Source organism: Rhinoderma darwinii, chromosome 2 (genome assembly GCF_050947455.1).
Source record: "Rhinoderma darwinii isolate aRhiDar2 chromosome 2, aRhiDar2.hap1, whole genome shotgun sequence".
In the NCBI taxonomy this organism is placed as follows: domain Eukaryota; kingdom Metazoa; phylum Chordata; class Amphibia; order Anura; family Rhinodermatidae; genus Rhinoderma; species Rhinoderma darwinii.
Genome location: NC_134688.1, coordinates 278,555,618 through 278,582,391, shown reverse-complemented (window position 1 = coordinate 278,582,391; position 26,774 = coordinate 278,555,618). Strand labels below are relative to the sequence as shown.

Below are 26,774 nucleotides of genomic sequence, written 5' to 3'. Positions count from 1 at the left end.
ATTAGTTGTGTATATTTATAATATAAAATGTTTCTTTATTGGTATACACTAAAAGTTCTTACTAACCATACAGTTATTAATACAGTTATTTTCATTTGATAGAGGATTATGTTACTCCTCTTGTATTATATCATTGTGTATTTTTATATTTTTAAAAACTTTAATAAGAATTAGTATTAAAAAAACGAATTTCCTTTACTTTTTGCGATGCAGCTTCTATGTAAGCACTAAACACCGAAGCTGCATAGCGCTGCTGTAAGCCAAGTCCATCAGCCTGCTGGACTGACAGCGGCTTTTGTGTGCCTCTAAGGCCTTATTTACACGAGCGTAGTTCACGTCCGTGATACGCGCGTGAAAATCACGCACGTCGCACGGACCTATGTAAGGCAATGGGGACATTCAGACAGTACGTGTTTTTCACGCAGCGTGTGTCCGCAGCATGAAACTCACAGCATGTCCTATACTTTAGCATTTTTTGCGCATCACGCACCCATTGAAGTCAATGGGTACGTGAAAATCACGGACATCACACGGACGCACTTCCGTGTGCTGCACGTGATACGCGCAATAGTTGTTCAAGAAATGAAGGGAAAAATAAAAACACCTCCTTCATTTCATTTTCTAAACTTCCAAACCGCGTGTCATAAGGATGCCATATGCGCTGAAATCACGCGGCCACGCACCAAACACTGATGACACACGGAACTGCAACGTACAAAAAACGCAGCGTTTTTTGCACGCGCAAAATGCACACATTCGTGTAAATAAGGCCTAACACACAGAAAAAAAAAAAAAAAAAATGTTTAATGTCAATTTAAACATTTTTTTTTTTTTTTTCATGAAATGTATGTGTAATGTGATTAAAAACATAAGGCCTTTAAGGGGTTTTATTCCTATTTTTGTGCAACCAGCAGCCAAGCCATTTTTATTGACATATTTATTGCCACAGATAGGACAACAATATATTACATACAATTATCAGATTACTAATACAAATTGTAGAATTGTTAATGTCATTATTCAAATTTTTTTTAATGTTTTTTTTTCCCAATCAGCAACAAAAGTTTATCCTGCCTTAGGAAATCATGATTTTCACCCTAAAAACCAACTACCAACACAAAATAATTCTATTTATTATCGAGTGTCAGAACTTTGGAGCCCATGGCTCAAGCCGGAATCCATAACTACTTTTCAAAAAGGTAAAATATTTGACTTGTTTATTAAAATAATGAATGCATAAATCAAAAATAACTGGGATTTTCTCTCTATTTTTAGGAGGATTTTACAGTGAACAAGCCGGGAACATAAGAAATATGGGACGTATTGTTATTCTAAATACAAATTTATACTATGATTCCAATGGTATCACAGCCAATATGGAGGATCCAGGTGGCCAGTTTGTATGGTTAGAAAACCTATTATCAAATGCTTCTCAAACGGGAGAAAAGGTAAAGTTATACAAACTGTAGTCAAAAGTCATGCTGCAGAAAATCACGTGTGTAGACATGCCCTAAGCTTGACAAGAAATGCTCAAAATATGTGCTGTAATGCTGCTGCCCCACTATTCAAGTAAGGCAAAGGCTCAATAACGTCTTAAAGGGGTTTTCTGATACATTTATTTTAATGGCCTATCCTTTTGGCCTATCTTGGGAATGCAGCTCAGTCCCGCCTCAATCCCAGGCAAAGCCGCTACAAATGAGTACGGCGCTGTGCTTGTCAAACTATGAAGAGGTGCTCATCGCCGCGGCCCCTTCAGTCAGCTGATCGGTGAGGGTTCCCGGAACTCGTACCCCCATCGATTTTTATTTTGTTTTGTTGCAGAAATTTCCGCCACTGAAAATAAGTTCCATTCATCTGAATGGCGTTGTTTTGGTGGTAAGCACATGGATCTCTCCAAGTTCCATTCAGATGAGTAGAGAAGACTCAGAAATTTCTGCAACAAAATCTGCCTTATGTAAATCCACCCTAAGGGGAAGTTCACACAGGCTGAATATGCTGCGGAAAACTCTGCAGCAAGTCTGACCCAGATTCTATAGGAAATTCCAGTCGGCCTCCTGGGGTGACGTTTTGTCCAATGTGACGCTGCAGTATGTGATTGGCTTCAAAGCCGGGAAGCAACACGTTGCTACGAGAGCGCCAGGGGTGGTGGAAATGCAACAAATGCACAACTATTCCGCAGCACAGATTGATATGATGCGGATTTAAAAATCTGCACTGTAGGTCAATTTCCGCATAGAAATTTTTAGCAGTAAGTATATGCAATTTGTCAAAGGGGTTATCTGGGATTACTCCAAATCAGCAGCAGGGCAGGGAATGGCATAATATAATAAACTGGCAGATACTCCCCCCTAAAATATACCCAGCCCCAGCACTGGGGTCCCGTTCTCCACTGCTTCAGTCCCAGAAGCTTCTGCAGCGGTCACATGCCATTCATCAGTCAGGTACCGCTGTAGCCAATCGCTCGGCTCAGCGATGATGCTTCCATGAAAGGCAAGTGACCACTGAGGCCAGCGGTTGGCCATCCCCTGCCCTGCTGCCCATTTTGAAAAGTTACAGATAACCCCATTAAAATTGAACCCACTTTGCTGCTACTGTAATTCGCTGAAGATTTTCCGCACGCAAATCTGGACCGAAAATCTGCAGCAATTTTGCTGTGTGAACATAGCCTATAGGTGGCCATACACTTTTGATGGCTGTCAGCCAAATGAATTGTTTCGTTGACAGCTATTCCTTCTGACTCCCAAAATACATGCACGATCTGCTTGGCCAAGCATGCACGTGTTTTCAATGCGAGAGGGGAATAAGCCGCTGCTAGACACCTCCAGCAGAAGCTTCTCTCCTACAAGAACAATTGATCAGGAATGTTAAAATCCAACATGTCCAATCCTTCTTTTTCCTGGCATTTGCCGCCTGGGTCCCGCTGAAATTTGTGGGTATGGGCAACTTAACTATGTAGTGGTTGCCTGATAACAAAAGCTCAACAATATAGCTTTTTTTGTACGCTTAAATTCTGGGATTATGTCATCTAATGTGTATTGGCACCTAAGGCAAGACTCACACCACGGTTATGGTGCTCTTTTTTTTTTTTCCGGCGAAAAATGCACTAAAACTGCAGCGTGAGAACCCAGCCTAAGTGGTTTCCTAATATCAATAGCTTTATTGTGCATGTAGATTATAGGACATACATATTTAATATAACCAATACAAATTTTGCAGGTTTACATTGTGGGACATGTGCCTCCAGGATATTTTGAAAAGAAACGTGGGAAGCCTTGGTTCAGGGAGAACTTCAACAAACGTTATATAGAGATCATTCAGAAACACCACAAAGTGATACAGGGACAGTTTTTTGGACATCACCACACTGACTCTTTCAGAATGTTCTACAGTAACTCAGGTAGCTATGATATTTTTTAGCGGAATATAATAATACATTATAAAGCTTTATTGATGGTACATACATTTTTTTATCGCTAGGAGAGGAGATCTGCCAGATGTGGCAGATTTCACACTTTGCATTTGTTTTCACCATATTTTTTGGGTGTTAAGGGTAATAATTTTGATAAATAACATGTACTGTATGATTTTGGGGGGCTGGAGTGGGTAGGAATAAAATTTTGTGTGATGTTTGGTAGCATTTTAGCTACAGTATGTCTTTAACAGATGCAGCAATCTTTAACTTGACACTTAAAGAGGCTCTGTCACCAGATTTTGCAACCCCTATCTGCTATTGCAGCAGATAGGCGCTGCAATGTAGATTACAGTAACGTTTTTATTTTTAAAAAAACGAGCATTTTTGGCCAAGTTGTGACCATTTTTGTATTTATGCAAATGAGGCTTGCAAAAGTCCAAGTGGGCGTGTTTAAAGTAAAAGTCCAAGTGGGCGTGTATTATGTGCGTACGTCGGGGCGTGTTTACTACTTTTACTAGCTGGGCGTTCTGACGAGAAGTATCATCCACTTCTCTTCAGAACGCCCAGCTTCTGGCAGTGCAGACACACAGCGTGTTCTCGAGAGATCACGCTGTGACGTCACTCACAGGTCCTGCATCGTGTCGGACGAGCGAGGACACATCGGCACCAGAGGCTACATTTGTTTCTGCAGCAGCATCGGCGTTTGCAGGTAAGTCGATGTAGCTACTTACCTGTAAACGCTGATGCTGCTGCAGAATCAACTGTAGCCTCTGGTGCCGACACGATGCAGGACCTGGGGCAGGAAGTGAGTGACGTCACAGATCTGCACTGCCAGAAGCTGGGCGTTCTGAAGAGAAGTGGATGATACTTCTCGTCAGAACGCCCAGCTAGTAAAAGTAGTAAAAACGCCCCGATGTACGCACATAATAGAAAATGGGGAGAGAACCTCCAGCTCACCTGGCACACTCCGGTGTGTCGTGGGTAGCGCCCGGATCCTCGTGTCGGCACACGGCAAGGCAAGCAGAGAAAGGAGAAATAGGATCCAGCGCTAGGTAGCGTTAAAATTGAATATCTGTTCCAAGTTTAATGGAATAAGTTAAAAGGAAGTCCAGTTGTGTGTAGTCCTGGGTGTGTAGAAAGTAGAGGTGTAGTATCCTCGGGGCCTACGCGTTTCGGACGACTGCCGCGTCCTTAAACTTGGCTGTGGCTTGGCTGTGCCAAGTTTAAGGACGCGGCAGTCGTCCGAAACGCATAGGCCCCGAGGATACTACACCTCTACTTTCTACACACCCAGGACTACACACAACTGGACTTCCTTTTAACTTATTCCATTAAACTTGGAACAGATATTCCATTTTAACGCTACCTAGCGCTGGATCCTATTTCTCCTTTCTCTGCTACGCACATAATACACGCCCAGTTGGACTTTTACTTTAAACACGCCCACTTGGACTTTTGCAAGCCTCATTTGCATAAATACAAAAATGGTCATAACTTGGCCAAAAATGCTCGTTTTTTAAAAATAAAAACGTTACTGTAATCTACATTGCAGCGCCGATCTGCTGCAATAGCAGATAGGGGTTGCAAAATCTGGTGACAGAGCCTCTTTAACGCGTTAAATACTGTACACTGTGGCAAGAAACTTTAACTTGGCTTTTCATAGTTAGTACGGCTGAAAAAAGACACATGTCCATCAAGTTCAACCAAGGGAAGGGAAAAGGGAAGGAAAAATTTCTACACATAGGAGCTAATATTTTTTTGTTCTAGGAAATTATCTAACCCTTTTTTAAAGCCATCTACTGTCCCTGCTGTGACCAGCTCCTGCGGTAGGCTATTCCATGGATTCACAGTTCTCACAGTAAAGAAGCTTTGTCGCCTCTGCAGCTTGAACCTTTTTTTCTCCAGACGGAGGGAGTGCCCCCTTGTTTTTTGAGGGGGTTTTACAAGGAACAGGATTTCACCATATTTTTTGTATGTGCCATTAATATATTTATATAAGTTAATCATGTCCCCCCTTAGTCGTCTTTTCTCAAGGCTAAATAGGTTTAATTCTTTCAATCTTTCCTCATAACTTAAATTCTCCAAGCCCCTAATTAGTTTCGTTGCTCTTCTTTGTATTTTTTCCAACTCCAGGGCATCCTTTCTATGAACTGGAGCCCAGAACTGAACTGCATATTCTAGATGAGCCAATCTAGGGGACTTTGGCGCAACGTAAATTACATCCAACATTGTTTTTAATAACAATTTAATAATAAAGTATTTTTTATTTTTTATATCTATGAAACACACTACTTTTCCTACTCCCCCTGTTCCTTCAATCATACATATTCTAGATGAGGCCTCACTAATGCTTTGTAAAGTGGCAATATTACATCCCTATCCCGTGTGTCCATTTTTTGGGATTTGTTTTACTATCCTTGGCCACCTGCCTTTCATTTTGTATTTTTGCTAATTTTATTACATTTTTACAGATTTTATTAAGCTCTTTATATTTTACAAAGGCTGCAGCTGTACCCTCAGATTTGTATTTTTTAAATGCCCTTTTTTTGTCGTGTATTGCCCCTTTCACAGAAGGTGTAAGCCATGTGGGGTTTAATTTGAGTCGTTTATACTTGTTACCTATAGGAATAAATTTTGCACTATAATAACTCAAAGTAGATTTGAAAATCTCCCATTTATCATTTGTTCCATTATTTGACATTAGTTCCTCCCAGTCCATATCCTGAATTGCAGCCCTCATCCTGGGGAAATTGGCTTTCTTAAAATTAAATGTTTTTGCCCTCCCAGCCTGCGTTTGTTTTTTACAGTATAGGTAAAATGTAACTATATTATGATCACTGTTACCGAGGTTTTCACGAACATTAACATTCCCAACAAGATCTGCATTATTAGAAATGACCAGATCCAACAGAGCTTCACCTCTAGTCGGGTCTTGCACAAACTGGCCCATAAAATTTTCCTGCAACAGGTTGAGGAAATGTCTCCCCTTTGCAGTTGAAGCTGAACCATGACACCAATTAATATCCCGGAAATTAAAATCTCCCATTATCACTACAGTACCCGCCTGTGCAGCCCGCTCCATCTGTTTATATAGCTGAACTTCCATCTCCTCAGTTATATTGGGGGGTCTATAGATTACACATTACTAATTTTTTCAGTGTTTACCTCCCTTTCTAGTTCCACACACAAGGTTTCAACCTCCTCACAGTCTTCACCCACTATTGTCTCTTTCACACTCGCCTTCATATCACTTCTCACATACAGACATACACCACCACCTTTCCTATTTGTCCTGTCTTTCCGAAAAAGTGTAAAACCCTGTAGATTTACAGCCCAGTCATGTGAAGAGTCCAGCCATGTTTCAGCAACACCAACTATATCTATAGTTTCTTCCACTATCAAGGCCTCCAGCTCCCCCATTTTGCTTGCTAGACTTCTGGCATTTGTGAACATACACTTTAACTTGCCTGTCAGTTTTTCACTTTTATTATCAGAAATGTGATTTGACATTAATTGGGCCTTTTTATTTACACTGATGTTTTTCAATAGCTTTTGTTGTGTGAAAAGGGTTTTCCCATCTTGGATACTTATGGCATATCCACAGGATATTCCATAATTGTCTGAAAAACGAGTATCCCACCTCTAAGATTTGACCTATCTCTAGAATGGGGCCCCCTGAAACCCGTTCTACCTTGCTCGCTGAGCTACGCTGTTTCCGTAGCTCCCATAGAAGTGAATGGGAGTGAGGGTAACAGCATAGCATGGCGAGCTATACTGTTTCTGGACCTTGGGCTCTACAGAAACAGTGTAGTTCGCCGTGCTACGCTGTTTCCATAACTCCCATTCACTTCTATGGGAGTTATGGAAACAGCGTAGCTCAGCGAGCAAGGTAAAACGGGGTGCAGGGGGCCCTGTTCTAGAGATAAGTGTGTCACCCGCATCTATCGAACATTTTTGGGATATCCTGTGGCTATGCCATAAATGTCCAAGATGGGAAAACCTTTTTAAGTTATCACGCTACAGCACTTATCATGGTCAAGTTAAAGTTTGCTACATCTGTACATGTTGTTTTAAAGAGGTTTCACCGCCATAGCAAATGACGGCATATCGCTAGGATATGCAATCACTTTCTGATTGGTAGGGGCCCAACCAATTCTTAGAATTAAGGGCAGTAGCGGTAGCTAAGCTCTGCAGCTCCTTCACACTGACTTCCTGCAGAGCGACGCTCCAGGTTACCTGCTGTGCAGGGAACTACAACATACCTCGATCCACTTACATGGGGCTGTGTGGTTCGTGTTTGAGTCCGTCTTGTCTTTCAAGCACATCTCAAAGATGCTCGATCTAATTTAAATCTGGGGAATTTGGAGGCCAAGTCAATATCTTAAACTCTTTGTCATGTTCCTCAAAACATTCCTGAACAATTTTTGCAGTGTGAAAGGGTGCATTATCCTGCTGAAAGTGGTCAATGCCATGAAAGGGGTGTGTTTTGGGTGCTTATGACCCTACTTCCACACATCAACTTCAAGAACTAACAGTTCTCTTACTGCCGTAATATATCTCCCCCCTTGACAGACACCATTGTGGTATGATAATCAATGCTGTTCACTTCACCTGTCAGTGGATTTAATTCCTTCCTACAGCAGCCATTTTTGTTTATTCATTTTCGTTTTTACCTCCCTGCCTTTCAAAAGCCATAACTTTTTGTATTTTTTCTGTCAACATAGCCTTGTAAGGGTTAACAAAAACTTTTAACCCTTTCAGGACCAGACTAATTTTCATTTTCATGCTTTTTGTTTTTTCTTCCCCACCTTCAAAATTGACACATACATATGAGGGCTTAATTTTTATGGGACAAGTTGTACTTTCTAATGGTACTATTTAACCCCTTAACGCTCCAGGACATACTATTATGTCATGGTAAGTGCATCGTTCGCGCTCCATGACATAATAGTATGTCATGGAGTAAACACGGCGCCGTTCGCGCGGGGCGCGTTCATGAGCTGTGATAGCTGCTGTTTCCGACAGCAGACTATCACTGCTCAATGTGCCGGGACCGATCGCGGAGCTCCCCCGCCGATTAACCCCTCAGAAGCCGCGTTCAATAGCGATCGCGGCTTCTTAGGGGTTAATCCGCCATCGCCGGCCTGCTACACGGCGATGGTGACTATGGCAACCGGACACCAAACAATGGCGTCCGGCTATGCCATAGACGGAAGCCTAGTGGGTCCTGACAACGTCAGGACCCACTATGCTTGCTGTCAGTGAGTAGCTGACAGTTCTAATACACTGCACTACGCATGTAGTGCAGTGTATTAGATTAGCGATCAGGGCCTCCTGCCCTCAAGTACCCTAGTGGGACAAAGTAATAAAGTAAAAAAAAAAGTTAAAAAAAGTTGTGTAAAAATAAGAAAATAAAAGTTTTAAAAGTATTAAAAGTAAAAATCCCCCCTTTTCCCTTATCAGTCCTTTATTATTAATAAAAATATATAAACAAACAAATAAACTATACATAATTGGTATCGCCGCGTCCGTAACGGCCTGAACTACACATTTATTTTGTTATTTATCCCGCACGGTGGACGCCGTAAAAAAAATAAATAATAAACCGTACCACAATAACAATTGTTTGGTCACTTCACCTCCCAAAAAATGGAATAAAAAGAGATCAAAAAGTCGCATGTACCGAAAAATGGTACTGATCGAAACTACAGTTCGTTACGCAAAAAATAAGTCCTCGCACGGCTTTATTGATTGAAAAATAAAAACGTTCTGGCTCTTAGAATAAGGTAACACAAAAAGTGAGTGATTTTTTACAAAACGTATTTTATTGTGCAAACGCCATAAGACATAAAAAAAAACTATAAACATCTGGTATCGCCGTGATCGTATCGCCCCGCAGAATAAAGTGAATGTCATTTATAGCGCACGGTGAATGCTGTAAAAAAAATAGAATAAAAAAACAATAGTAGAATTGCTGTTTTTTAGTCACCACGCCACTTAAAAATAGAATAAAAATTGATCAAAAAGCCGCATGCACCCAAAGAAACTACAATGCATTCCTCAAGGGGTCTAGTTTCCAAAATGGGGTCACTTTTGGGGGGTTTCCAATGTTTTGACACCACAAGACCTCATCAAACCGGACATGGTGCCTAATAAAAAAGAGGGCTCAAAATCCACTAGGTGCTCCTTTGCTTCTGAGGCCGGTGTTTCAGTCCATTACCGCACTAGGGCCACATGTGGGATATTTCTCTAAACTGCAGAATCTGGGCAATAAGTATTGAGTTGCGTTTCTCTGATAAATCCTTTTGTGTTATAAAAAAATGGTATAAAGAGGATTTTCTGACAAAAAATAAAGTATAAGTAAATTTCACCTCTACTTTGCTCTAAATTTCTGTGAAACACCTAAAGGGTTCATAAACTTTCTAAATGCTGTTGTGAATACTTTGAGGGGTCTAGTTTCTAAAATGGGGTGTTTGATAGGGGTTTCTAATATATGGGCCCCTCAAAGCAACTTCAGAACTGAACTGGAACCTAAAAAAATAAATAAATGAGGCAATAAATGAGGCAATACTTCGCTTCTCACATTATACTGATAATGAGCCGTGCCCACCCCGAGATGGCCCCAGTTTTGACCATTTGTATAAATGGAGACCCCTATTAGACCGTTTCAGTGCCCGGTTTTCCCAAGCATACACCCCCGAGAAGTGTATTTCTATTGATGAGTCCCTGGTACATTTTAAAGGGAGGGTTCAATTCCGCCAGTACCTGCCGAGTAAGAGGGCAAGGTATGGCGTAAAGATGTATAAGCTGTGTGAGAGTGCATTAGGGTATACCTACAGATTTAGGATATATGAAGGAAAGGCCACCCCCAAACCAGACTGCATCCTGGACTACAATAGGTACATGGGAGGGATGGACTTGTCAAATCAAGTCCTGAAGCCCTACAGCGCCATGCGGTGTGGTATAAGAAGCTAGCCGGGCACATCATACAGATGGCTTTGTACAATGCGTACGTGCTACGTCGATGTGCAGGCCAGAGGGGAACTTTCCTGGAATTTCAAGATCTAATCTTTAGGGACCAGGAAGGGGGGGCACCCAGTACTTCTGGAAGCGAGGCCACACGCATCGTACCAGGGCAACACTTTCCAGGAGAAGTTCCCCAAACCGGTGGAAAGGGAAAGAGTCAAAAGAGGTGCAGAGTCTGCTATAAGAGGGGGATAAGGAAGAACACAATATACCAATGTGACACGTGTCCCGAAAAACCAGGGCTCTGTATAAAAGATTGTTTTAAAATGTATCATACATCCCTTGATTTTTAATTTACCCTGATGCACTCCGCACAGCTTACCCCCCTCATCTTTCCCTTCTGAGCCCTGCCGTATGCCCAGGCAGCTGATAACAGCCACAGGTAGGGTATTGCCGTACCCAGGAGAACCCACATTACAATTTAAGTGGTGTATATCTCTGGTGGCGCATGCTGGGCACAATATATTGGACACTGAAATGGCATATATATATAAAATTGCAAATCTCACACTGCACCATCTGCTGCGCATTATCTTTTACACAGTACCTGTGGGGTCAAAATGCTCACTACACCTCTAGATGAATGTCTTAAGGGGTGTAGTTTTTAAAATGGGGTCACTTCTCGGGGGTTTCAACTGTACTGGTACCTCAGGGACTTCTGCATACATGACTTAGCACCAGAAAAGCTCCAGTAGGCCAAATGGTGGTCCTTTTCTTCTGAGCCCTCCCATGGGCCCAAACGGCCGTTTATCACCACAAATGGGGTATTGCCGCACTAAGGACAAATTGGGCAACAAAATGGGGTATGTTGTTCCTTGTGAAAATAAGAAATTTTGATCAAAAATGAAATCTTATTGGAAAAAATATCATTTTTTTCATTTCACAGCCCAATTCAAATAGGTGCTGTGAAAAAACTGTGCGGTCAAAATGATAACAAAAACCATAAATAAATTCCTTGAGGGGTGTAGTTTCCAAAATGGGGTCACTTCTGGTGGGTTTCCATTGCTTTGATACCTCTGGGGCTCTGCAAATGCGACATGGCACCCGAAAACCAATCCAGCAAAATCTGGACTCCAACAAACACATAGCGCTCCTTTCCTTCTGAGCCCTCCAATGGGCCCAAAGGGCAGTTTATCACCACAAATGGGGTATTGCCGCACTAAGGACAAATTGGGCAACAAAATGGGGTATGTTGTTCCTTGTGAAAATAAGAAATTTTGATAAAAAATGACATCTTATTGGAAAAAATATCATTTTTTTCATTTCACAGCCCAATTCAAATAGGTGCTGTGAAAAAACTGTGCGGTCAAAATGATAACAAAAACCATAAATGAATTCCTTGAGGGGTGTAGTTTTCAAAATGGGGTCACTTCTGGTGGGTTTCCATTGCTTTGATACCTCTGGGGCTCTGCAAATGCGACATGGCACCCAAAAACCAATCCAGCAAAATCTGGACTCCAACAAACACATAGCGCTCCTTTCCTTCTGAGCCCTCCAATGGGCCCAAACGGCAGTTTATCACCACAAATGGGGTATTGCCGCACTAAGGACAAATTGGGCAACAAAATGGGGTATGTTGTTCCTTGTGAAAATAAGAAATTTTGATAAAAAATGACATCTTATTGGAAAAAATATCATTTTTTTCATTTCACAGCCCAATTCAAATAGGTGCTGTGAAAAAACTGTGCGGTCAAAATGATAACAAAAACCATAAATGAATTCCTTGAGGGGTGTAGTTTCCAAAATGGGGTCACTTCTGGTGGGTTTCCATTGCTTTGATACCTCTGGGGCTCTGCAAATGCGACATGGCACCCGAAAACCAATCCAGCAAAATCTGGACTCCAACAAACACATAGCGCTCCTTTCCTTCTGAGCCCTCCAATGGGCCCAAACGGCAGTTTATCACCACAAATGGGGTATTGCCGCACTAAGGACAAATTGGGCAACAAAATGGGGTATGTTGTTCCCTGTGAAAATAAGAAATTTTGATCAAAAATGACATCTTATTGGAAAAAATATCATTTTTTTCATTTCACAGCCCAATTCAAATAGGTGCTGTGTAAAAACTGTGCGGTCAAAATGATAACAAAAACCATAAATGAATTCCTTGAGGGGTGTAATTTCCAAAATGGGGTCACTTCTGGTGGGTTTCCATTGTTTTGATACCTCAACACCTCTTCAAACCTGGCATGCTGCCTAAAATATATTCTAATAAAAAAAGAGGCCTCAAAATGCACTAGGTGCTTCTTTGCTTCTAGGGCTTGTGTTTTAGTCCACGAGCGCACTAGAGCCACATGTGGGACATTTCTAAAAACTGCAGAGTCTGGACAATACATATTTAGTAGTATTTCTCTGGTAAAACCTTCTCTGTTACAGAAAAAAAATTAATAATATTGAAATTCAGCAGAAAAAATGAAATTTACAAATTTAATTTCCACTTTGCTTTAATTCCTGTGAAATGCCTGAAGGGTTAAAAAACTTTCTATATGCTGTTTTGAATACTTTGAGGGGTCTAGTTTTTAAAATGGGGTGTTTTATGGGGGTTTCTAATACATAGGCCCCTCAAATCCACTTCAGAACTGAACTGGTACCTTCAAAAAAAGGCTTTTGAAATTTTCTTAAGAATATGAGAAATTGCTGTTTATGTTCTAAGCCTTGCAACGTCCAAGAAAAATAAAATAATGTTCAAAAAACGATGCCAATCTAAAGTAGACATATGGGAAATGTGAACTAGTAACTATTTTGGGTGGTATAACCGTCTGTTTTTCAAGCAGATGCATTTAAATTCTGAAAAATGCTATTTTTTGTAAATTTTCTCTAAATTTTGCAATTTTTCACAAATAAAGACTGAATATATCGACCAAATTTTACGACGAACATGAAGCCCAAAGTGTCACGAGAAAACAATCTCAAAATCGCTTGGATAGGTTTAAGCATTCCGACGTTATTACCACATAAAGTGAAATATGTCAGATTTGAAAAATGGGCTCTGAGCCTTAAGGCCCAAACTAGGCTGCGTCCTTAAGGGGTTAATGTTAAGTGTGATGTACTGGGAAGCTTAAAAAAAATTCAGAATGGGGTGGAATTTGAAAAAAACAGCAGTTCCTCCATTTTATTATGGATTTCATTTTTACAGTGTATGGTGAAAAAGTCATGTTATCTTTATTCTGCGGGTCAGTACAATCACGGTGATACCAAATTGATATAGTTTAAAAGAAACCAAAAATATTTTTGCATCGCCATATTGTGTCCCCCATAACGTTTTTTTAGATTTCTGTGTACAAAGCTATGTAATGCGTGTTTTTGTTCGTGGAAAGATGTCGTTTTTATAAATACTATTTGGGGTCATGTCGGGCATTTCGATCACTTGTTATTAAATTTTTTGTGGGAGTTTAAGTGGCAAAAACAAACTGTGATTCGGCCATTTTGACCTTCTTTGCTATCATTAAGTCTTCAACCGCCAGGCACCAGACATCCAGCTGCCCAATCACTCGGGCAGCAAGCTTACACCTGTTCTGTATATGTACAGTAAGTGGTCCACAACCAATTAAGGGAAAAATGGCAAGAGGTTGTTTTTCCTTTATTCCTAAAAACATAAAAAAAAAAAAATAGTTACATTAAGTTCTACTAGGTACTAGGGGACTTGGTACAATACATTGCAATACCTATATATTACAGTGTCTTGTGCATTCTCCTATTAAGCCCTACCTCTGCTGGACCAAGATGGCCAACCTTGGGGCATTCTAAGGGGTTAAATAGCAGTGTTATCTGAGTTATCTCAGATCCCAGCCGTTGCAGCTGGATGTTGGCTGTACAGCACCTGCTGCTGATGGCGTGGGCACAGTATCTGTGCCTGGCCAACACTGCAACGTAACTACATAGCCATGAGGGAAGTTAGTCTTTGGCACAACACAGTGCGCTCCAGTACGTGTTTTTTTCCTAGCCCAAATTAGTACAGGTGTGCTCGCTGGGCTATATAGGGCGGCAGTCCAGTGTCAGAGCATGGAAATCCACACAAAGATAGTGTGGAAAGCCTGATCCAAGGAACACTGTACTAAATGGCGTAGCTATAGGGGTCACAGCGGTCGCACTTGCGACCGGGCCCCTAAACCAGGGGGGCTAGCAGGCCACACTAACGCTGACTGGGCTGCTACTAAGGAGGAGTCTGGATACTCACTCTGCCACACTTCGTGCTGTCGGGCAACAGTGGTGGACGTGTATGAGCTGCTGTACTTTCCCGTCATTAAGATCTTTTAGCAGAGCGCACTGATCCCTGTGCCTCGGTGATTCTCCCCCTTCCCTGCTGCAAAGACTCCCAGGACGCTATAATCTGAGAACCAGCTGCGTAACTACCGCTGTAGCAGCCCTAGCGGCTGCTACGGGGCCCACGGCATGAGGGGACCCGTGTCACCCGCCGGCACGGGGCCCCACCATGGCCGTAGGCTCCGCTAGCTGCCGCTATGGATGCTACAGCGCGACGCCACTGAACACTACGGCAGAGCAGGGAGGTATCTCCCCACTCTGCCATTAAAAGGGTTGTTCCTACAAAAGACATGTATAACCTATCCACAGGATAGGGGATACATGTGTGATCGCAGCGATAGGGAGAACGGGGGACCGAAAGTCCCCCAATGTTCTCCATGACAAAACTCGGACTTCCGGGGTCTGTGTCGGCAGCTCCGTAGAAATGAATGGAGCGCCGGTCGCGCTTGTGCGCATGCGTGACCAGCGCTCCATTCATTTTTATTGAGCTGCGCAGACTCCAGAAGTCAGAGGTTAGTCATGGAGAACATTGGGGGACTTTCGGTCCCCCGTTCTCCCTATCGCTGACAGCGATCACACATGTATCCCCTATCCTGTGGATAGGGGATACATGTCTTTTGTAGGACACAATATAGGTCGGATTTTTTTTGGGGGTTGGGGCTGCATGGCGTTACCTACAGGGGGGCTGTATAGCGTTACCTACAGGGGGCTGTATAGCGTTACCTACACGGGGGCTGTATAGTGCTATCTACAGGGGGGGCTGTATGGCGTTATTTACAGGGGGGCTGTATGGCGTTATCTACAGGGGGGCTTTTTGGCGTTATATACAGGGGGGCTGTATGGCGTTATCTACAGAGGGGGCTGTATGGCGTTATCTACAGGGGGCTGTATGGCGTTATCTACTGGGGGGCTGTATGGCGTTATCTACAGGGGGCTGTATGGAGTTATCTACAGGGGGGCTGTATGGCGTTATCTACAGAGGGGGCTGTATGGCGTTATCTACAGGGGGCTGTATGGCGTTATCTACAGGGGGATGTATGGTGCTATCTACAGGGGGATGTATGGCACAAGCACCCTGCCTCCCGTCTTATCTTCTCTGCACTTGCCAGGGAAAGAGAAAATAAAAGCTGATTTCTTTCTTCTGGAGTGTGCAGAGATATTTAGATCTCTACTAGTATATATAATGTGTGATGCTTTGCAAAGCACAGTGCATTCTCACTGTATTGTAGTTATCACTTCAGGGATCACTGCCCATGAAAGATACAAACGGACAAATCTTAAAATAGTGCCAGTTAAACTGCTGTAGAAGTACAAGCTGGGTTTGCTCTGCTGGCCTACAAGGATTGCGGGCAACCAACTGGGAACAGTCAAGGAACTGGAGGGAGAAAGCCATAACTGTGAGTTATTTAAAAAAGAAAACACGGCAAATACTTTATGTTTAGCTATACTAGTGTATGCAATATAGATATTTTGCCAATAAAGACTTGTCATGATAAAAGACAGGCGGCAGCGGACCATATAATACAGTAGCAGCAAAGTGGATGAGATTTAATAAAATTTTATCCACACGCTGCGTAAATGAAGAGCAGAAAACTTCTCAGACATTGACCTGAGGTGCGGTTTTTTAACCCCTAGCAAGTTATTTATATTTGTGTAATTGCTGCTTTTTTATTGCGGGTTTTCCCCCATTGAATTTAATGGGGAGGTAAAACCCACAACAAATAGCAGATGTGTTTTTTTGTGTTGGAAAAGCAGCGATTCAAATCAAAGAAAATATCTTATACTTACCCAGAATTCTGTGTTTCTTCATCCAGGCCGGCCTCCTGGGACATCCCATGTGGCCTCGGTCATATGGGATAAAATGACATCCCAGGAGGCTGACCTCCAGGACGGCAGAGGGATGCGTCACCATGGATATGTAAAAGTATGACTTTCTTAATGTGCAATTTTTCACAGCGGAGATTCTGGCCGAAAATCTGCACCACAATTTGGTGCATTTTTTCGTCCGGAATTCCCTGCATGCCCTGCAGCGTATCCGCCCTGTGTGAACATATCCTAACTCTGTAGAAGCACTAGGGGTAGCAACAGGATAGGAAGTGTGTGTGTGCAAAAACGAGTCATGACTGGAACTTGGAAGAATTCGAGAAGAGAAGGGAAAGAGAAGACGTCACATGTAAGTCATTGGATATAACTGTACTACATTCACTATTCACTGTGTAGAACTGGTATGTGAACCTTATTGGGGACTGCATTATATAGAGGTATGGGGGGCGGTACAATGCATATGAGTTTGTGCCCATAATCTTTTCTGACAATAGCAACGCCTCTGGCTGCTAATGCTGCGTCAATGGGTCACTTAAGAAAAAAAAGTGAAAGTTACAGGTGGGCCACAGCCATCGGCCATAAAGAGAAGTTGCGGGGAAGGGGGACTTTTGCACCTGGGCCCATGAACCTTTAGCTACGCCCATGACTGTACTCTTGGTTTATCATAGGTAAGGAAGCCTTCTGTTTATTTAGAGCAGGCCAGGTGTTTGTTTGTCTGTTTGCGGGATTAGCACTTGTTTATTTTTGTACAGCAATAAAGCCAGGCGTGAACTTTAAATTTGAACTATATCTATAATTTCATTGCCAACAGCAACCCTTACATAATCCCGACATATATATATATATATATATATATATATATATATATATATATATATATATATATATATATATATATATCTCTATCTATCCTTGTGATGAAAGCATATTGGATTGCATGTGGTTATGACAACACCACCAGTATTTCCCAACATGTCATAACAACTGTTTGACTTCAAATTTAATGTGCTGTCAAACTGCAGCTGTTCAGTGCCTAAAAGTAAGGCTCTGTTCACGCCTCCATTGGTGCTTATAGAACAGGTTTCTGTTGCTCTATAATGGCCAGAATAAAAGTCCTTAATATCCAGTAAAAAATTAGGGAAGCCCTATAGATCTATCATAATCTGTTAAAAAAGCATGGTCTCCAGTCTCTTATACAAACCATCATGCTAGTGTGTATTGTGCCAAGAGCAATGGTTCTTTTTTTTATTTAGGGGCTGCTAATATAACCAGCTATTCAGTGAACAGTAGCCACTACCTGTACAAATTCTAAAAAGGTATAAAGCAGTGCAGAATAACTATCCTTTTTAAATTAAAGTTAGGCAATTCTCCAATTGCAGCCTTATAAATGGATTTGGGGCCCTTTTTTTTAAATTAATATTATTATTACTGTTATTATTATTGCATTGATTGTATTATGTGGTAAAAAAACAAAGCACTTTTACAATTGGATGGTTAAAAATTGTGCTCCGCTTGGCTTCCCCATCTACATGTATTCTAGTATAAAGCAGCCTGCAGAATGCCGTTCAGTGAAATCCATCGGACTGTTTTTCTAAGGCCTGATTCAGACGAACATAAGCTTTTTGCGCACGCAAAAACCGCGGAGTTTTGCGTGCGCAAAAGGCACTTGACAGCTCCGTATGCCCTGTTCATATGGATGCGCGGCTGGGTGCTTTTCGCGCAGCCGCCATCTTTATGACACTCCGTTTGGATGTTTGTCAATAGAAAAGCACGTGGTGCTTTTCTGTTTACATTCATTCTTTTAATGTTATTGCGCGAATAACACTTGTCCCACGGAAGTGCTTCCGTGGGGCATGCGTGATTTTCACGCACCCATTGACTTCAATGGTTGCGTGATGCGCGAAAAACGCCGACACATAGAACATGTCACGAGTTTTACGCAGCGGACTAACGCTGCGCAAAACTCACGGACTGTCTGCACTGCCCCATAGACTTCTCTAGGTCAGCGCGAGCCGTGTGAAAAACAAGCGGCCGGCACGGTCGCAAAACACGTTCGTCTGAATCCGCTTAAGGCTAAGTCCACCATTCCGTTATAGTACGTTTAGCTCTCTTCCATCGGAAGAAGACATGAACGAGAGTCCAAATGGAAAGCATCGCTTCCGTTAGAATTAGCATGGATTTCAATGGTAATTGTTTTGTTTCAGATGCTTTCCGTTTGCCTCTGTTCGCTATTTTTCTGGCAAAAGTGCAGTCTTCCTCCGACCAAAGAGAGCTAAACGTACTATAACGGTAGTGTGAAAGGAGCTTAAAGAGGCTGTGTCACCACATTATAATTGCCCTATCTCTTACATAAGGAGATCGGTGCTATAATGTAGGTGACAGTAATGCTTTTTATTTAAAAAACAATCTATTTTCCCCACTTTATTAGCGATTTTAGATTTATGCTAATGAGATGCTTAATGCCCAAGTGGGCGTATTTTTACTTTAGACCAAGTGGGCGTTGTACAGAGGATTGAATGACGCTGACCAATCAGCATCATACACTCCTCTCCATTCATTTAGGCAGCGCATAGGGATGCTTTTAGATCGCTATGTGCTGTCTTAGGGCATGACCACACATGGCGGAATTCCTCCGCAACTGTCCGCATCAATGCCGCACAGAATCTGCGTTGCAGATTCTGCAGCGGATCTGCACAAAATGTGCAGAAAATTGATGCGGACTGGCCGCTGCGGACTGCAGGAAAAGTGCTTCTCTTCTCCCTATTCAGTGCAGGATAGAGAGAAGGGACAGCACTTTCCCTAGTGAAAGTCAAAGAAATTCATACTTACCGCCCGTTGTCTTGGTGACGTGTCCCTCTTTCGGCATCCGGCCCGACCTCCCTGGATGACGCTCCAGTCCATGTGACCGCTGCAGCCTGTGCTTGGCCTGTGATTGGCTGCAGCCGTCACTTACACTGAAACGTCATCCTGGGAGGCCGGACTGTAGACAGACGCAGGGAGTTCTCGGTAAGTATGAACTTATATGTTTTTTTACAGATACATGTATATTGGGATCGGTAGTCACTGTCCCGGGTGCAGAAACAGTTACTGCCGATCGCGTAACTCTTTCAGCACCCTGGACAGTGACTATTTACAGACGTCTCCTAGCAACGCTCCCGTCATTACGGGAGCCCCATTGACTTCCTCAGTCTGGCTGTAGACCTAGAAATACATAGGTCCAGCCAGAATGAAGAAATGTCATGGTAGTAAAAACAATACGCTCCGCAGCACACATAAGATCTGCGGACTTCATTGCGGAATTTTGACTCTCCATTGAAGTCAATGGAGAAATTCCGCCATGAGTCCGCAACCAGTCCGCCACTGCTCCGCAACAGACAGAGCATGCTGCGGACACCAAATTCCGCTCCGCAGCCTATGCTCCGCAGCGGAATTGTACGCATCGTGTAAACGAACACTGCTAAATTAAAGTGAAAGTCAATGGAGAAACGGCTCCGCTGCGGATTAACGCTGCGGAGTGTCCGCAGCGGAATTTAAGTGAAATTCCGCTATGTGTGAACCCGCCCTTATACTAACACATTAACCCCTTCCCCCTGCTTGCCTTCTGGGCCCTAATGACCAAGCCATTTTTTACATTTTTCCATTGTCACATTCGAAGACCTATAACTTTTTTATTTTTGCGTCGACACAGCTGTATAAGGTCTTGTTTTTTGCGGGACAAGTTGTATTTTTTTAATAGCACCATTTTTGGGTACATATAATTTATTCATTAACTTTTATTAACTTTTATGGGGGGTGGATAGAAGAAAACCTGAAATTTCACCACTCTTTTTTTGCACCCTAAATCGATGCCATTTACCGTGTGGCATAAATAACAACACAACTTTATTCAGCGGGTTGTTACGATTGCAAAGATACCAAATTTGTATAGTTGTTGTATGTTTTACTACTTACACAGTAAAAACACTTCTTTTTCAAAATTATTTGTTCTTGCGTCTCCATATTTGAAGAGTCATAACTTTTTTATTGTTCCGTCGATGCAGTTGTATGAGGGGTTTTTTTTTGCGGGACAACTTGTAGTTTTTATTGGTACCATTTTGGAGTAGATGCAACTTTTTGATCACTTTTTATAAAAAAAATTTAAGTCAGGATTAACAGAAAACAGCAATTATTCCATTGTTCTTTATTTTATTTTTTACGGCGTTCACCGTGCGGGTTAAATAATGTAACAGCTTTATAGTTGGGGTCGTTACGGACGCGTCGATACCAAATATGTGTAACTTTTTTTCTTTATTGTGTTTTTTTTTAATAGTAAAGCATTTTATAAGGGGAAAAAGTGGGTTTTTAATTTATTTTTTTGCACTTTGTTTTTAATTAACTTTATTCAACTTTTTTTTACTTTTATACTAGTCCCACTAAGGAACTTCACTATGCAATCCTCCGATCGCTATTATAATACACTACAATACTTCGTATTGCAGTGTAATACTGCCTGTCCGTTTAAAACGGACAGGCATCTGCTAGGACATGCCTCCGGCATGACCTAGCAGGCATTTACTACGGGTAGACCTGGGGGCCTCTGGCTGCCATCGGAGACACAGACACTCGGCAATTTTATCGCCGGGTGTCAGTGGGATGAGAGGGAGCTCCCTCCCTCTCTCCAAAACCACTCAGATGCGGTGCACGCTATTCAGCACCGCATCTGAGGGGTTAAACGGGTGAGATCGATACTAATATCGATCTCACCCGGTCGAGCAGGGACGCCCCCAGGCCTCAGCTACCTCTGGCAGCTGAGAGCAGGGAGATTTGACGGCTCCCTGCTCTGTTTACTTTATTCTAATGTAGCGCCGTGGAATGGCGGCGCTGTAGAATAAAGCCCATTAATGACCGCCGTGAAAAGGCTTATTGGCGGTTATTAAGGGGTTAACAATACTGAAGTGTTTAGACAGTGAATAGACATTCCACGGGATGTCTATTCACAATCCCTGCACTTCGTTACTCTGTCTGTGGTAGTTACAGCAGAGGAAGCGTAATCTCGCGAGATCACGCTGTAGATGACAGGTTACAACGAGATTACGCTTCCTCTGCTGTAACTACCACAGACAGAGTAACGAAGTGCAGGGATTGTAAATAGACATCCCGTGGAATGTCTATTCACTGTCTAAACACTTCAGTATCGTTAATGTGTTAGTATAGGGCTGGGTTCACACGACCTATTTTCAGGCGTAAACGAGGCGTTTTACGCCTCGATTTACGCCTGAAAACACGGCTCCAATACGTCGGCAAACATCTGCCCATTCATTTCAATGGGTTTGCCGACGTACTGTGCCGACGACCTGTAATTTTACGCGTCGCTGTCAAAAGACGGCGCGTAAAATGACAGCCTCGTCAAAGAAGTGCAGGACACTTCTTGGGACGTAATTTGAGCCGTTTTTCATTGACTTCAATGAAGAACAGCTCCAAATTACGTCCGTAATGGACGCCTTGCAAAACGCGAGTACGAGCAATTACGTCTGAAATGCAGGAGCTGTTTTCTCCTGAAAACCGCTCCGTCATTTCAGCCGTAATTGTCGATATCGTGTGCACATACCCTAAGACAGCACATAGAGATCTAAAAGGATCCCTATGCACTGACTAAATGAATGGAGAGGAGTTCATGATGCTGATTGGTCAGCGTCATACACTCCTCTGTACAACGCCCACTTGGTCTAAAGTAAAAACACGCCCACTTGGGCATTAAGCATGAACCATAAATCATTAGCATAAATCTAAAATCGCTAATAAAGTGGTGAAAACAGATCGTTTTATAAGTTCAACAAAGTTCAGCTGGCATGTTTCAGGCTGCTATGTACTAGAATACAATCCAGGCTACACAAGCCGAACAGAGCACAATTTTTAATAACAACCAATTGAGTGTTGTGTTTTTTTTTCTTTTAGCATATATTAAAGCCAATGCAATTAAACTCAAAAGTGCTCCAAAGGTGTCCATAAACATGATTACAGTACGGGACAGTTGTCCTGCAGCGAGGCAGGGACTCCTAGCATCGTACATAACTATGATGCTAGGAGCCCGGCTCCCTGCACTGAGTTCGGTCCGGGACTTCCGGCCGAAATACGTCCGTCCATTACGGATGTTAATGTGCTCGTGTGAACCCAGCCTTACTGAGAAGAGGCTTCTTTCAGGCTAGTCTGCCATAAAGCCCAGATTAGTGGAGTGCTGCATTGATGGTTGACCTTCTGAAAATTTCTCCTATCTGCACACAGTATCTTTGTAGTGGCCATTGGGTTCTTGGTCACCTCTCTTACCAAAGGCCAGCTCTAGGAAGAGTCGTGGTTGTTCCAAACTTCTTCCATTTTAGAATTATGGGGGCCACTGCGCTCTTGGAAACTTTCTGTGCAGCAGAATTTTTTTGGTATCCTTCTTCAGATCTGTGCCTCTACACAATCCTGTCTCTGAGCTCTACAGGCAGTTCTTTTCTCCTCATGGCTTGGTTTTTGCTCTGATATGCATTGTCAGTTGTAAGACCTTATATAGAAAGGGGTGTGTCTTTCCAAATCATGTCCAATCAAGTTGTAGAAACATTTCATGCCATGATCTAGAGAAATGGGACGCCCCCAGAGCTAAATTTCAAGTGTCGTAGCAAAGGGTCTGAATACTTATGTCCATACAAAATTTGAACTTTTTATTTTTAATAAATTAGCAAACATTTCTAAAATCCTGTTTTCACTTTGTCATTAATGTTGTGTTGAGTACAGAATGATAAGGAAAAATGTGAATTTTTATTTTAGTGTGAAAAACATGATAGGATCTGAAGACTTTCCAAATGCACTGTATATTGAGAACTGGGCGCAGAGTACAGGCAGGGACTAGTGGATGGGACAGTGGTGCAATACCTTACATGGCCGCTACAACGCCAAGTGCAAGTACAAGAAGAGAGGAGAATCATGTAAACAATGAAGAAGCTGTGGTGCTTGTGTGGGCGCCATGGCCCCTTCAAAGAGCTGATTATCGGGGGGTTCCAAAAGTTGGACCCCACCGATATATATAATATTGATGGCCTATCCTTAGAATAGGCCATCAAGTTTAATAACCTGGATAACCCCTTTTAATAGTGGTTGCATTATTCTATATAGCTGAAGTGTGGGCCCAAGGTACTAGTCTGACTCTGAATAGATTACACAGCAGTACTGAGCAGTGTAGCTGAGAATCCAGCACTGGGGTGAGATAGGGAAGAGACACACAGAGGGATGCTACAGCAGATTCCTAGTAAGGGTATGTTCACACGCAGTGGTTTCAGACGTAATTCGGGCCGTTTACGCCTCGAATTACGCCTGAAAAAACGGCACCATTACGCCTGCAAACATCTGCCCATTGCTTGCAATGGGATTTACGGTGTTTTGTTCCCACCAGGCTTAATTTTACACGTCGCTGTCAAAATACGGCGCGTAAAAAGACGCCTGCGAAAAAGAAGTGCAGGACAGTTCTCGGAACGTTTTTGGAGCCGTTTTTCATTGACTTCATTGTAAAACAGCGCCAATAATGGCCGTAAAATACGCCGCAAAATATGTGAGTTTTTACAAAAACGTCTGAAAATCAGGAGCTGTTTTCGTTTGAAAACAGCTCTGTATTTTCAGACGTATTTTGCTAAGCGGGTGAACATACCCTAAGTGTTCTTTCTCTCTCTCACTCTGCTTTCTCCTGATCCCTGTGAGCTGATGGATTTTAGCAGGTAATTGAGAGTAAATGATCAGTGCATGAGGCAGGGCCTCATAAGTGCCTTATAAGTGAAGAAAGAGGCATTTTTCTCTAATATGATATATTACGAAGTTTCTTATATTCACTTGTACTATTGATTTATGCAAAGTTTGTTGAAAAGTTAGTGAACATTTTAAGTGCTTTTGTTGCAGGCTGTGGGCGCAACTAATTTTTTGCAGACATTGTAACAAAAAATATCAAGTTACTAACCTTCCTCCTTAGCGATATTACTGTACCTTAATAAACAGTGTGGGCATGCATGCCTCTCTTTCTCTGTACTTGTTCAAGCTGTACATATATCTTGACTGACAAGGACAAGAGGAGGGGAGGATGAAGGACATGATTTTGTAATTACACAGACTTGTAATTTGAGAAAGGACATCGAGACACCAGAATGCTGCACATTCAGATAGAAAGTTTAACACTCACTTGAACAGAAATTGACAAGAGCAGAGGGGAAAAAACAAATAATAATTGAAAAAAGGTATTCAGACATGTTCAACACACGTGGATTCTGAAGTAATGTGAACGTTTTATTTTTGTTTGGATGTATGCTTTGTTTATTGCCACGAAATTGCGGCAAAATGCCATGTTGCATCGGGCCAATACACAGCAATTTTACTGCACTGTGTGAATATACTCTAATACTCACAACTTTTCTATTCCAGGTAATCCTATTGGCAGCATGTTTATTGCACCTGGAGTATCTCCTTGGAAAACCACTTTACCAGGAGTAACTAATGGAGCTAACAATCCTGGAATCAGAGTGTTTGAGTATGACCGGGAAAGTCTTCAGGTTCTAGTAAGTAGTCTTTGTAGAAGACACAACAGTCTAGCACTAATAATTCCATTACTTGTTGTCAAGTGCATTTTCAAAAAGTGGCCATATACAGTCACATATTGCATCTATGAACGGCACTCTCTATCGGGAAATTATTCTTGTGAGCAGAAGCATTCAATATCCTACATATTATAAAATTTCTGTGCAATAACCAATCATTTTTTCTGTAATTTGGTCTGTGAAATACTGTATCTCATATTAAGCTTGCCATACATTAGACAGCTCAGATTCGCCATTAATATGCACATTCACCTAGGCTGTGGGATGATTCCCTAAGGGCCCCTGTACACGACTGTGCCCGTAATCACTGTCCGTGATTGCGGGCACGGCAGGCCACTAACATCTTTCTACGGCATGGACACCTTCCCGTAAATATATACGGGAAGGTGTCTGTGGGCAATAGAACTGAATGGGTCCGTAATTACAGACCATAATTATGGATGTGTGCATGGGGTTTTACTGAGAAAAACGGCAGGACCGTATGGCTAGACACTATTGTTATTCTGATCCTGTCATGTCTAAGATATTGAAATTGTGTCCTAATAATTATGTTTACAGGATATGGTCACTTACTACTTGAACCTCACATTCGCTAATTTAGAGTCTCCTAGATGGGAGAAGGAGTATCGTCTAACAGAAGCATTTCACGTGCCGGATGGATCTCCTCAGTCTATGCAGAAAGTGTTGGAGAAAATATCTACCGAACACTGCTTTCTACAAAAGTACTATGAATATAACTCAGTCAGCTATGATTTGGAAACCTGTGGGGCATCTTGTAAAATTGATCATGTGTGTGCTATTCGTGAAGTGGACTTCACAAAGTATGATAATTGCTTAAAGAATAAAGGCTCATCTTCAAAGCCTGTCTCTGATATAGCTGTAATGATGATTGTGATGATACTTATCTGTCTTTTTCGGAATTAAACTCACAAGATTTCTTTCACAATAAACCTAAGTTAAACATTTTGATGATAAGACAATTATTGCAGTAGATTTATTATAAAACTTGCTGTTGATGGTTTTGGTGCTATGTTAAAACTACCATTTATTTGAAATATCTTTGTAAAATATCATAAACCATTTGACATTTTAAATAATAATTGTCTGTGATACTAAATATTTTTCTGAAAAAAGCTCAAGTTCTGCCCAAAGCCAGACTTTTTGTTTACAAATAAAAACCGATTGGGTAGTAAGGCTAATGTGAATAGCAGAGCTCCCCGCTGTAAAAGCAGACAATAAACAACTAGATTGTCCTGGAACTGCTCTACAGCAGTTTATATTCCTTTATGGTAAAAATCTTTACATCTCACCAGGGCTGGCATCAGCACCTGGCGAACCTGGGCAAGCAAGTGCCAGGGCCCACTACTTTTTGGGGGGCCCACTACCCTTGGAGGGGGCCACTCGACCACCAGGTGCTAACGCTGCCATTGTCACGGCATCACTGTTCATATATGGACAGTGATGTCAGGAGAAGAGAAGGAGACCCAGGCAGAGCGCTAGCAGCTCTGCTCCTGGGACTTCGTTTCTGGGGAATCCCCTGACATCACTGTCCAGATATGGACAGTGATGCCAGGAGGAGAGAAGGCAGTGATGTCAGTAGTAGAGAAGGCATCCCAGGCAGAGTGCAGAGCCACTTCTAGCACTCTGCCTGGGAC

General features: G+C 42.2%; 1 protein-coding gene across 1 annotated transcript in view; it reads left to right on the top strand.

The window, feature by feature from the left end:
- The window catches only part of SMPDL3B (sphingomyelin phosphodiesterase acid like 3B), a 62,335-nt gene extending 36,247 nt beyond the window's left edge, over positions 1-26,088 (top strand). The window contains exons 4-8 of the mRNA XM_075850546.1: positions 1,056-1,199; positions 1,276-1,448; positions 3,217-3,397; positions 24,947-25,080; positions 25,678-26,088. Of these exons, the coding sequence (XP_075706661.1) occupies positions 1,056-1,199; positions 1,276-1,448; positions 3,217-3,397; positions 24,947-25,080; positions 25,678-26,043 (998 nt within the window). The 3' untranslated portion in view covers positions 26,044-26,088. The remainder of the gene's footprint in view (positions 1-1,055; positions 1,200-1,275; positions 1,449-3,216; positions 3,398-24,946; positions 25,081-25,677) is intronic.
- Positions 26,089-26,774: the final 686 nt, after the last annotated feature.